Source organism: Neophocaena asiaeorientalis, unplaced genomic scaffold (assembly GCF_003031525.2).
Source record: "Neophocaena asiaeorientalis asiaeorientalis breed wild unplaced genomic scaffold, Neophocaena_asiaeorientalis_V1.1 scaffold258, whole genome shotgun sequence".
Lineage (NCBI taxonomy): Eukaryota > Metazoa > Chordata > Mammalia > Artiodactyla > Phocoenidae > Neophocaena > Neophocaena asiaeorientalis.
In genome coordinates, this window is record NW_020172591.1 from 240,257 (window position 1) to 253,786 (window position 13,530).

Here is a 13,530-nt window from a genome sequence, read left to right on the forward strand (position 1 = left end):
TATTTCTTACTGTGAGTTGTAATCAAAATGATTTGAAAAATACTGTTGTAGATACAACTTCTGTATATGTGTTTTGGAGTTGGTCTGGTATCTTAACACAGATACTGGAGTCTTTAAAGACATTGTTTCTACTTCTCTTTACTAAGCATCTCCAAATTGCTGGGTTTATTTTTTAAAATTCTTGTCTTTTCAGCAGTTTGCATCTTCCTCAAACTGAGAATTTATCGCCATATACTCTTTGATTTTATACAGTAGCATGGATGAGTCATGCTTAATCACTGTGTTTTAGAGAAGACTGTCATGGAGCTCTGATGGCCAGAAACCCGGGAGTATGACCATTCATCTCAGTTCCATGCCTTAAGCAGTTAGTTTTTGAGATCACTGGGATGATTCAGAGGAGTTGCAGGGAAAGCCACAATGTGGGTGCTACTTCTGGCTCTGCAGCTTAATAGTCATGGGGTCTTAGGCAAAGAAGTCAACTTCTCTGAACTTTAGTTTTCTTATGTGATTTTAGGAAATGCTGATGCCAGTGCTGTCAGTTAAATGGCTAGTGTGAAAATAACTTAAAAATCTGGAAGCAGACACATGTTATCATCTCCTTTCTATTTTGTTAGGTAAGTTTATTCATCCCTTAGGAAAGCCACAAGTTGTTGGTCATGGAAAATGATCCCATAAAATTCATTTTACCTTGTAAAGTATAATATAGTCAAAGATATTGAGCTGAATCATAATAAAAATAGGTAACACTTACTGATAGCTTTCCAAGTGCCAGGCTTGGTGCTTACATTAACCCTGTGAAGCCAGGTACTGCTAGTTACTGTCTTATAAATTGCAAAATTGGAATTAGATTAATTTATCCATGGTCATACATCTGGGAAATGTCAAAATCTGGCTTTGAACCAATTCTGATTCTAGAACTCAGACTTACTGCTACTTCTCCTATGACAGTGACATTAATAAAATATAGGTGTTTGGTATCATCGCAGATTCTGTGCCCTTGGGTCATAGCCTTGTTTGTTCTTTGTGGTCTTCTTCATTGCTTCAACTGCTGGCATCTTGGTTCAGAGGGCGAAAACAAAGTAACCTGGTTAGACACCACTTCCTGACCAAGGTAGGTAGTGACACAAATCCTCAAGCTCTGGGTTTTAGTGTTGCCATAGCTGCAGAAATTCAAAAGAAATATTTTCTTTAGTTTGGGGAGCACGTCTGTTAAAGAGGCAGAAAGTAGCAACTTCACATTTTTGGTGGATTTTTTTTTTTTTAAACTGACTTTTTGAGGTAAAGACTTAACGAAAGTAATTTTTTAACCTCAATTACTTGGTATGCCCATTTCAGACAGACTATAAAATGAAATCACCTAGACCAGGGCTCCCCAACCTTTCTGGCACCATGGACCAGTTTCGTGGAAGACAGTTTTTCCATGGACCGGAGTGGGGAGGGGGTTCAGGCAGTAGGTAATTCAAGCGAAGGGTAGCAGCACATGAAGCTTCGCTAGCTTGCTGGCTCGCCACTCACTTCCTGCTGTGTGGCCCGGTTCCTAACAGCAGGGGGTTGGGAACCCCTGACCTAGGATCACAATTTAGTTCATATATAATATTAACAGTAGTTATTCCTGTTTGGTAGGTTGGTGGATCATTTCTTTGTCGTCTACTTTTACAGACTTTTAAATGAGAGTATTACTTTGAAATGGGATAAAGAAAACAACTCTTTTTTCTTTAATGTAAAAACATGCCCTTCAAAATCTTACCTGATAACACCACTCAGACCTTTATCTCCAGGTTGTACTTATTTTTGGACATTGGTTTATTTACACCACTGACTAGAGAACCATGTCTTGACTTTAGATGCCAAGGACAGTTCTTGCTGAACTCTTTAGTCTTCTTTTAAATGGCACATAAAACATGGAAGAAATTTTATGTTGGGCTTATGGATGTGACCCATCCTAACGAACAAACGTTTTTCTTCCTATCCTGTTCTATAGGTTTTCTTTGTTATATTTAAATACCTTACTGTTGTGTTTTAAATGCATTACTTTCAATACTGCTGAATTAGTTAATATTTTAAAGTTTGTGTTTCCTTCCTAGTTTAATGTCTATATGCCAAGATTCTGGGTCTGCTTCATTGCTCAAGGTAAGGAAATGCAGGGCTCTGCCCGTGCTATGGAAGGTAGAAATAACTGGATCAATCAATCCTGCCTTGCTTTTTATTCCTCCCTTCAACAAATCAGGTTAAATGTTATGGCTTATATTTCACTGGCTATTGCTTCTAAGCTCAAAATTCTGCTATTTGTTTGTATTTTGTTACTGAGAGTATTTACACAAAGAACACACATTTTGTTATTTCCCATATCTTAACGCCACGAAGTCCCTCCTGCATGAAGTAAATTAGAAAGAATCAGTCTCACAAAGATATTAATTGTGCTGGTTTTATTTTCATTCTGTGGTATCTGTATCATTCAAACTACCTTCTTATTACTATGGTCCTGAGGTAAAACCCAAGTTTTTGAATAGAGAAACAATAACTGGATTTGTATTGTATTGAACACTTGAGCAAATAAACTTTGCTTTATGCCATCTTGTAATCTTTATTAAAAGAGGCTCAGAAAAATAGCACATTCAAACTTCCTTTGTTCATATGCTGTAAGACCTCTACTCTTCCAGATGGTCTATAAAGATAGTTATGTGAAATATCCGTAGTTGAAATACAAACACTTTTTCATTGTGCAGATACTGAAACCTGTTTTGTTAAAATACAGTTTGTTTCTAATCACATCAGTTATGTTTTACAATTATTGAAAGATTTCAAAAAATACAAAGTTACACCAATTTGATCTTAATCTGCCCTGGTATTCCTGCCTCTCTTATAAAGTGGTTGAAGAAAGATTAGGCAAATTTTTAGTTCTTCTGGGGCTCTTCTAAGTTTAAATACATTCTTATTTGGTATTAAAAAGTATAACAGATATTTCCCCCCATTTAATATAAAAAGCATCCATTTATTTGAAAGAGTCGTTCTCAGCCCACCCTTGGTTAAGGTTAATTTATATACTTCTTTTTTTTTTTATACTTCTTATTGAATGGTTATTCTAGATATAACCAGGAAGCAACTGATCGCCTTTCTGTTCTGTGTTTATCCTGTCCTTCCTGTCATTCCCTACTGAATATGTGCTTGGTTTCTTATTTTAGTTTGTCTTTTATTTTAGGTTTCCTATTATACCTATTTTAGGTGTAATATAGCCAAATTTCTGGACCTTAAATTAATGACTGAGCTTCAAATAATCTTGAGAAAATGTGAATAGTTACCTTCATTTTAATAGCAAAGTTTTAAATGTGCACTTCAAAAATGCAGTCAGACTTGCTAAGGCAGTTAATGTTGCTTTGAGGCTAAACAAGCAACTACATACTCTGTTGAAAGCGAAAATGCTAGAGAAATTAAGACCTGAAGAATAAAAATCCTTGTATGTTTCTATTTTTTGATTACCTTTGCTCTTGGAAAATTGGGGTTAGTATCCCCTTCACATTCATGGTCTGGGATTTGGGCCTGGAGAGACTAGTGATTTTCCTCTGCGCTGAGTGTCTTTGTTTACATGAAATAATAAGGACTGCTCTGCATGCATGTGAGGAAGTGATACAAATATTTTTGAACTAATGCATTAGTGAAAATGAAAGAAAAATGGCAAAAACGCAAGACATAAAATTAACATTTTCTGAGATACTTCAAAGTTGAAAGCACAGAGCAACCATGGGTATAGAATTTAGATAGTGATTCATAATTATAACCCCTGGTGATTGAATTTTGGTGGAACAAAGACAGTATTGCATTCTGGGGCATTAAACTGAATAAAAAGGGAGAGTTACAAAATGCTTCTTAATGGTTAACCAAGTAAAGAAATAGGAATAAGCGTGTGAAAATATTTTAAGGAAGAATTTACATAACCTTAAGTCCATGTTTCTGACCCTCAGATACGGTCTTTCCAGCCTACACACTACTTGACCACAGTTGTGGTTTTCTAAATAGCTTGTGGGCAGTTCAGACTGTAGTTAGGCCAGGCTGTTCTGGATGGGAAGTGGACTGCATTTTACCTGCCCTAGTCCATTCCTAAAAAATGTTCTTCTGTATACAGAGACTCAGAGATTACAAGCAGTTCTCTTGTAAATAATAATTAAGCCTGTTTAGAACTAGGAGTACAATGAAAACTACTGTGAACGTCTTAGTTAAAATGTTTTCTTATGCAGATGCAATGGACTGGATGACGAAACAAGACACCTGGTGAACTGCCTCAGAACTAAAGGGTGGATGGGAAAAAAGAATAGGAAACTGAGTGACTGTGTGTATACAGTGGCTATGTTTTCATTAGCTTATGCTAACTTCATTAAATAGCCTTCCTTCCAATACTTAGACTCTAAACCTTTTAAGGGTAAGTTTGTCCTTAGTAATCAGAGCCTCAGATGATGTCACCCACAGAAAAGTGGAAAAACACTCCCTTACTGATGGTATAGAGCTTTCTGTAACTTTGCCAGAAAGCATTCTGGGTTAAATCATGTCAAGAAATGTGGGGTAGTAAGTATTGCAAATCTGTACGAGAGTAAGTTATTAGAATTCTTTTCCCTCATTCAGGTAGAAGTTTCTGGGTCATTTCAGGAACACTACTGCCAGTTGCTCAGGGAGTATCCTTCCCTCATTTTCTTTCAGGAAGCATATGAATACAGTACATTGTAGTAGCAATGTGTGAAGAATCAAGCCTGAAGACACTTGGACAATGTCTGAAGTACCACCATAGGATGGACATTCTTGTGGTTTATAAAATGGGAAGAGAGGTTTTTCTGTTTATGCAGAGGATGGACTTCTTAGCAAATAAATCATCCTGCTACTTCCCCAAGAAAATTCAATAATGAAATTGGGGGGTGTCCATGATTTTGTATGAAGGAAAAAAACTAAGGAATATTACATTTTAGCCTCCAAGTGGAGAAAACAAGCACCAAGTTTCTCTGTGATTTCACTGAAGCAAACTGAGTTCTCAAATCTTATTCTACCTTTCTAACTAAAGAAAGAACTGGTCTGGTTCTAGTGCTATTTTCCACAACAGAGAATTCCCCCTGCCACCGTTTTATTTAAAAACCAACCCCCAATCACAACCCAGTTTACATGCTGTCCTTTCTCTAGATACAGAATTCTCACAGCCAGCAAGGCAACTTATACATAAAAGGCTTTCCAAACAGATAAACACAACTCCTACTGATAATTATTCCTAGCTGTTATTTTTGAACTAACTTTTGATATGTATTTCAGACTCAATAGTTTCTAATATTTTCCATATATTATCAACAGCTGCAAATCCAAGATATTAAAGAGATACTTAATGTATTAAAACGTGGTCCTTTCCATCTGTCTAACCTTGCAAACACAAGGTTTTCATATATGGGTGACAACATAGACTCCTTTCCATGAAGGCAGTAAGTTGCAAAATTGGTGTCTCAAGGCCATCGAAGTGGCATCATAACTTCAGTCAAGCATTAAGAAGTTCATCATCTGAGTGTCCAATAGCATCTGGGTTTGAAAGCGGATCCAAGTCTGCAAATAGATTGAACCAGGCTGACATGTCTTGGTTACCACTGTTGGGAGCTATTAAAAAAGAAAAAAACACATTAGAGTCTCAGATTTTAAAAATCACATTATTTACCACTTTTATGATTTTAAAGTAGATGCTTCTTTTGAATCAAATTTAAGACAGTTGACAAGTACAAACATCAATTACGTCTCCTTGAGGATAATTTTGAAAAGCTAATGCAAATAACCTCATGCTTTGCTGAGGCTATTTAAGTAATTGCATGTTGCTCTGAGAAAGGACTTGATTAAAAGTGAAAAGGCAGGAAGTAGAAGGCTCTCAGGTAAGTTCAAAATTTAACCTTTGTTCCTACAAAGTAGGAACATTACACTTGTAAACTTAATATTTAAAATCTATATTATAAAAGTAATATTAAAATACTAGACATAGGGGGGGAAATCCCCTAATCCTATCACATTTCCATGTGTACTTTAAAATTTTTGATAAATATATTATGGAAAAAAATATATATATATATATATTATGGAGTGGGTTATGTCTCGGATACGACTTCCTGTTTGTTACCTGACTGGAAAATTGCATATATCGATAGTCTACAAGTTGTGTGGCAGATAGTCAAGGATACACGTCTATACTGAAGGCTGGGACTAGTAAAAAACTGTGCAGGGCACAGACAGTGGGTCATCTCAGAAAGCTAGGCTCTTGAAGGCCAGGGGGTCCAGAAAGCAGGGCTGAGAGCCAGGGGACAATCTAAAGACCTAAGACCAGGGACACAGTGGGCAAAGGATGGAAGGCAGTCCTGCTCAGAAGAGTCTAAGGCAACCCTGTCTTACAATCACTCATGGTTACCACTTTCCACAGATCAGAGGGCTGGAGTTTGGGCTGTGGGGATCCCAAGCCTCAGGGATCAGGACAGAGTGAAAGGCTGCATTGTGTGTCCAGTTCTGCTTCTAGGAACCCCAAGGTAGTGTCAGTGATACCCACACAAATTCTGGCTTTGAGTCCTGGGTATACTACCTACTAATAAGTAATAATGGGCAAGTCATTTAACTTCAGGGGCCCTTGCTTCCTCATCTGTAAAGTAATGGTCATATAATTTATTATTTTTTAAATTTTTATTGGAGTATAATTGCTTTACAATGTTGTTAGTTTCTACTGTACAGCAAAGGATTATAGGCAAATAGCAGCTTTCCCAATACCTCAGCCTTTTCGTGTTCAATTCTGAAATTTACTCACTTTTATAGTCTCTAATAATTTAGCACAATTCAGTTTACTGAGTTTAAGAAGAGAAAACTATAATTATGAATAGTCTGAGTCCCTAAGGGATGGCTGTATTCAGAATTGGCTGCTGTGAATCTGTGATTTGCTCGGAATTGATGGATTCCCCAGATTTATCCCAAAGCATTAGGAAGAATTAAAATAGGGTTCCAGGAGTCCACAATGATACATACCAACAAATAAGTAAAAAATGAGGGACAAGACAAAGCTTTTCCATATAGTAGAATGTAACTAACAAAGGCGGAGGGGAGAGGAGATGGAAGACCGCCATTTGGCAACAGCCACCGCAATAGACCATTCGTGCAGGAATTATCAATGAATGCTAAATTAGCGGGTGCAACTTTGACACTCAGAAATAAGCCATTCACACAGTTGCAAAATATTTTTCAACATGATAATTATTAATTACAAAGGGAAAAATATAATAGTAATTTGACAGTGAACAAACCTGGCCGGCACCACCTTAACCAAGTGATCAGAGTTAACGATATAAGCAATAGGACAAAATAGACATCACGTGCCTCCTGATACGGTTTATTAAGAACACACAACATCGTTCTTGTGCTGCTAGTCTTGCCAAAATGCATAACACGAGTCTAATTATGAGACAACATCAGATAAACCCAACTCAAGGAATATTCTACAAAACAAATGGCCTGTACACACAAAAAAAGCCAAGACGATGAAAGACACAGATTGAGGAACTTCTCCAGATTAAGAAACTAAAGAAAAAAAAAAAGAAAGAAAAAAAAAAAAAAGAAAAAAAAAAGAAACTAAAGAGACTTGACAACTAAATACAATGTGTGATCCTGGTTTGGATCCTGGACTAGGAAAAAAATCTTTTTTGTTACAAAATACATTAGTGGGACAACTGACAAAATATGACTAAGGTCTATAGATTAGATAATAGCAGTGTGGCAATGTTAATTTCTGATATTGATCACTGAATTGTGATTTTGTGAAAGAATGTCCTTTTTAGGAAACAGATGCTTAAGTATTTAGGGGTGAAGGGGCATTATGCCTGCTACTTAGTCTCAGAATAATTTCAGTTCAGAAGAAATTACATACATCTTAACACTCACACACGTAGAGAGAGACTAAGGTGAACATGGTGAAATCTAGGTGAAAACATATAGAAATATTTTGTATTTTTGCAAGCCTTTCTGTAGGACTAAAATTATTTGAAAAATTTAAAATATTGATACCACAAGGATTCAGAAGTCAGCCTGAAAGGGCTCCCACTGGTCAACACAGGGGCAATTTGAGCACCAAAATGATTAAGTACAGTAGTGATTATAAACCATCGAAAAAATACGAATCTATTCTGACAATAAATACATTCGTAAATGGGGAAGAAGGTTTTTTTTTTGTTTGCAGCAGGGTATTGAGGGATGGTGGAAGGAGCCAGTTGTATAGCATGTGAATTATATGTCAATAAGGATGTTTTAAAAATGTGATTAATGGATGAATGGATAAACTGTGGTATATCCATACAATGAAATATTTTTCGACTTTAAAAAGAAAGGAAATCCTGTCACATGCTACAACCTGGATGAACTTTGAGGACATTATGCTGAGTGTAATAAGTCAGTTACAAAAAGACAAATACATTCCACTTATATGAGGTATCTAAAGTAGTCAAATTCATAGAAACAGAAAGTAAAATGGTGGTTACCAGGTCTGGGGAGAGAGAATGGGGAGTTAGTGTTTAATGGGTGGAGTTTCAGATTTGCAAGATGAAAAGTTCTGGAGATCCGTTTCACAGCAACGTGCATATACTTAACATTACTGAACTGTACACTTAAAAATGGTTAAGATGCCAATAAAGATGTTAAAAAAAAGGGTAAGATGGTAAATTTTGTTATGTGTTTTTACAATAAACAAAAGTGGAGGGAGTGCTAGGGTTGGAAAAATCACTTTTCATCCATCACAATAAAGACTGAATGAGGCAAAAAGCAACAATGGATGCTAAATCTATGTGGAAATTCTGACAAAGAGCAGGACGTGTACAAGGTCGCAAAGTGTCTCCCCACAGACTGCTTAGTAATTGCAAGGGAAGATCAAATAAAACAAAATAGTAATTGTATAGGAGAAAAACTGGACAACACCTTGATAGAGTGGTCAACATTAACAACACCCATGAGGGAGAGAGGAATAATTTTGAGATGTGAAACCCTGAGAAAGGAGCATCACCTATGTGTATTCTAGTCAGAATCTAGAAACTAGTCTAGCCTGACTAGATATATTCAGGATAACGAATAACCTAAATTTAATTATATGGAGACCTCAAATAAAACTGAAATAAGGAGCATTCTATTAAAAACAAAAAACAGTGGAGCAAAGGGACTATATTCTTTTAAAATGCCCATGTCCAGAAATCAAAGAGAAGTTGTGGAAATGTTTCAGATTAAAAGAGACTAAAGGGACATGGCAACTGAATACAATACATGACCCTAGACTCTCTGTCCCAGAGGGGGACAGTGCCGTAAAGGACATTATGGAGTCAACTCACAAAAATGGAATACACATACCTGGTGGATCATAGCAAAGGATTACGTTAATATTAACAGCCATACTGTGGTTGTGCAAGAGAGTATACGTATTCTTAGGAAACACAAACTGCAGCATTAAGGGGTAAAGGGTCATGGTGTATGTAACTTACCCTCAAGTGGTTCAGATAAAATGACACACGCATTACACACACACACACAAGCCTGCATAAAGCAAACGGGGTAAAATACAACAGGTGAATCAGTAAAGGATATACATGTGTTCTTTGTGCCATTTTCATTTATGAAATATTTCTGTACGTCTGAAATTATGTCCAATTAAAAAGTTAAATCAGCATCAGTGACTAAGATTAATATGTATCTAAGATCCTGCAAGACAGAGAATGTGTCAATTTTCTATGTATATCCTACATGGTAATTACAACATGGACCAGCTCTGCAGACAAAATATAGTAAGTACGCCTAGAGCCCGTGCTCCGCAACAAAAGAAGCCACTGCATTGAGAAGCCCACGCACCACAATGAAGAGTAGCCCCTGCTCACCGCAACTAGAGGAAACCCTGGCGCAGCAACAAAGACCCAACACAGTCAAAAATAAACAAATTTTAAAAATATATATAGTAAGTACTCAATATATATTAGCAATTACTACGTACCAGGCGTTATGCTAAGACCCTGGGTGCGTTCTTTGTCAATAGGCATTCTGTAAACAAAGAGCATCTTCTATCCCTAATGGTATTATCCATTATCAACAAACCTTAACACAAAATATAAAAGATTAAGGTACAGAATTTAGTTTACTATGGCAGCTCACAATTTCTGTTCAATTCTTTCCACAGTGAGGGATAGCTAGATACAGCTTTCATTTTAATTCATTATTAACAAAGTACTTTTCTGGACAATATGAGGTGAAGACTGTAACATGGCCCTTTTCTAAATTTACCTGAACTTGACTGATTGTTAATATGATGGCATATTACTTGTGATAATATAAGTAAATAACTTACATTTTGTTAATTTCTTTGGACTCTGTGAAGGCACTGACTGGTTATCAATGTGTGAAAGAGGAAGTTCTAATCCCCCTTGGGAGGCCCAGCCTGGGGAAAGAGAAATAATGAATTATCCATTATTAATCAAATAGAAAGTAGCATCAGCAAAACAAGAAAAGGGAAAAATATCTAATAAAAGTCCTCCAATCTTTGTACCAGTGTAATATTCCACAGTATAAGACATACATCTGCTATTATGAATTTTATTCAAATCATCTAAGTTTAGTCCCAGCTAGAGTTAGACTTTCTTACATTTTGCAAAGTGGTTCTGAAATAAATATATAAGCCTTTTTTCTTTAAAACAATGGCAAATGGATAAGGTGTAGAAAGAGAAGCTGTAAGGAGTCAGGAAGAGAGGAAATAAACATGACCATTAGAATCCTGAAACCTATGAATAATAGGTTTATACCCTTTGACTTGGTAATTCCATTCCTAGAAATTTATCTTAAGGAAATAATTTAACTGAAGGAAAAAGTACCTGCATGATTTTGTTTATTGCAGCATTATCTATAACATGAAAAAGTAGAAACAATAAGGAAGGAATTAAGTGGACTATGGTGGACAAATGTGCTGAAATATGATATACTCCTTAAAAAGTATCATTATGAATACTAGTAACACAGGGCAATGTCTACTGTAACATGAAAACGTATTTATACTATAATTAAAACACAGCACTAGAAAGGAACTTAGATTATCTGGCCTACTACCTTCCTTGTACAGTAGAGACCATCTGAGGCCCAAGTTCCTACTTGGGGCTCCTAGAACATAGATCTTTAACCTCTCAGGGCAGTTCGTCTTCCTGGTCTACATCACAGGAGAAAAAGAGGTAGACGTATAGGAGAGACTAGTGAAGTAGGAAGAGTCCTGTGCTGGGAAAAGTTTAACAGTTTAAACTGCCTGATGACTCAGCAAGACAAACACAACTGCCTTGGCTATTACGTGGGAATATCCCATCAGCCTGCAGGCAGGAACCAAGACAGACGTTCTGACTAGTGCAGAAATCCTGTTGATATTGTACGGCCAGAAAATAAGAGAAGAGTCCAGAGCTGCTGGTGATGTGGCAAGTGAAGGAGAAAGAGCAGGAGTTCATAGCAGACAGCGAATCAGTTTGTAAATCTTTATAACTATTGGGCCATGGATATGCCACACGAGAATAACTGCTGTCTAAAATTTTACCACAAGCAAAACATCTGAATTATCCTAGACAGGGGGACTCGTTATCAAATAGTACGGTCCATTCTTACTTTTAGGTTATTTAACCAATTCTTACTGAGTCATTATTTAACTGATATTTATTTTATTTATTGAGCTAACTTTTATGCTGCTGTCATAGAAAGCACCAAGATAAATCACCCCACAGATCATGCCCTTGAGGTGCTTGAAGATTGGATAAAGCATGATGGTCTTGCAGATAAAGTATGAACATAAGTATTTTAATACAAAGTACAATGCATTAAAACACCGTGAGGTGCCGTGAGGCTGAAAGACAGGGATATAAGGCAGGATAAACTATGATCGCAGGGCTTCCCTGGTGGTGCAGTGGTTAAGAATCCGCCTGCCAACACAGGGGACACCAGTTCAAGCCCTGGTCCGGGAAGATCCCACATGCCACGGAGCAACTAAGCCCATGCGCTACAACTACTGAGCCTGCACTCTAGAGCCTGTGAGCCACAACTACTGAGCCCACGAGCCACAATTACTGAAGCACACCTAGAGCCCGTGCTCCGCAACAAGAGAAGTCTCCGCAATGAGAAGCCTGCGCACCGCAACAAAGACTAGCCCCTGCTCGACGCAACTAGCGCAGCAACGAAGACCCAATGCAGCCAAAAATAAACAAACAAAAATAAAATCTATATTAAAAAAAGAACTATGATCACAGCCATGAAAACCAATAAAGCACTGCAGGAGGCCAGAGGAGGGAGAAAGCATTTCCATTTGGCAGTACTGAGGGAGTCCTCAAGGTTGGTGTGGCAGAGGAAACACTGGATGGGAACCTAATATTTGGGCCCAAGTCCACACTCTATTAGAGAACATTACAGCCAAAGAGGGGCATGAGCAAAGATGCCTCAGAAGGGTCTGGAAACAGTACGGTTACCGAAAATGGCAGGTATTTTGAAATAAGGTAGGAGATAAGGGTGGAAATGCAGGCACAGGCAGGATTGACCCTGGGGCCAATGGTGCTTTATTTTTGAAAAATGTAAGCAGGGTGCTGACATCTGAATCTGCTTCATAGAAGGAAACATGGAAGATGAATTGGGGTTTGGGAGACCTGTTAGGAGGAGTCACAGTAACCCAGGAAACCAAATGAGGTTCTAAATGGCAGAGGAGGAGGAGTGGGAAATTTGAGACACGTTTTAGAAACAGAATTGACAGGACTTCGGAACCAATATGGAAGTGGGGAGCAAAATGATTCCCAAAGTGTTGGATTGGACACAGGATGGTGGAACAGCAGGTGAGTGGAGAGAGTCCTTGACATATAAGCAAAGCAGGTGACCCTTTCCTGCTCCCAGCTTTCCACCACAGTCCTCCATTCCCGCTGCCTTGCCCTGAAGGCTGCTGTGGAACCAGCTCCAGACCTATTCCTTTTGCTCTTGTTAACTCTGAGCCCATAGGAAGAGAACACATCGAGTTTTGCTAGGTGGAACAAACAGTATCACTTGCCTTAGGCAGGGTAACTTAGCAGGTCAAGAGTTTTAAACAAGACACTGATTTTCTATGTAGAGAAGACACCCGGGAAAGTCAATGAAAAAATGTGGGGTTTAGTGGAGGTGGCAGGAAAGCAGCCCTTATTTCACTCTCGTTGACAGACTCCAATGATATTTGTTATTTTTCCCGTTGACTGGTGTGACTGCAGATTTTATCCAGTAGTACAGAAGCTAACTCAATCTCCCTGTTGATTTCAGCATCCACAGGCACATATTTTTGCTTCACAAAGATACAATTCAAGGGTATCCAAATGTTGCATAGACACTTACTGTTGAAAGCTCCAGCAGCATGAAGGCCAAGGTCAAAGAGTTGTGAAGGAAGGAATCGTGAGGAGTGAGCAAGAGGCTCAGACCCCCCAGAAGGCTCCTGGGATGTAAGACTGGCCTTGGGGCTCCCAAAGACAGCCTGGCATTCCTGGGAAA

General features: G+C 37.9%; 1 protein-coding gene across 1 annotated transcript in view; it reads right to left on the reverse strand.

Annotated features, from left to right (window-relative positions):
* Positions 1-5,503: 5,503 nt before the first annotated feature.
* Positions 5,504-13,530, reverse strand: part of ICA1L (islet cell autoantigen 1 like) — a 64,593-nt gene continuing 56,566 nt past the window's right edge. Inside the window, exons 11-13 of the mRNA XM_024738408.1 lie at positions 13,378-13,530; positions 10,358-10,447; positions 5,504-5,619 (exon numbers count right to left, since the gene is read on the reverse strand). The exon at positions 13,378-13,530 is cut by the window's right edge and continues 147 nt beyond it. Of these exons, the coding sequence (XP_024594176.1) occupies positions 5,504-5,619; positions 10,358-10,447; positions 13,378-13,530 (359 nt within the window). The remainder of the gene's footprint in view (positions 5,620-10,357; positions 10,448-13,377) is intronic.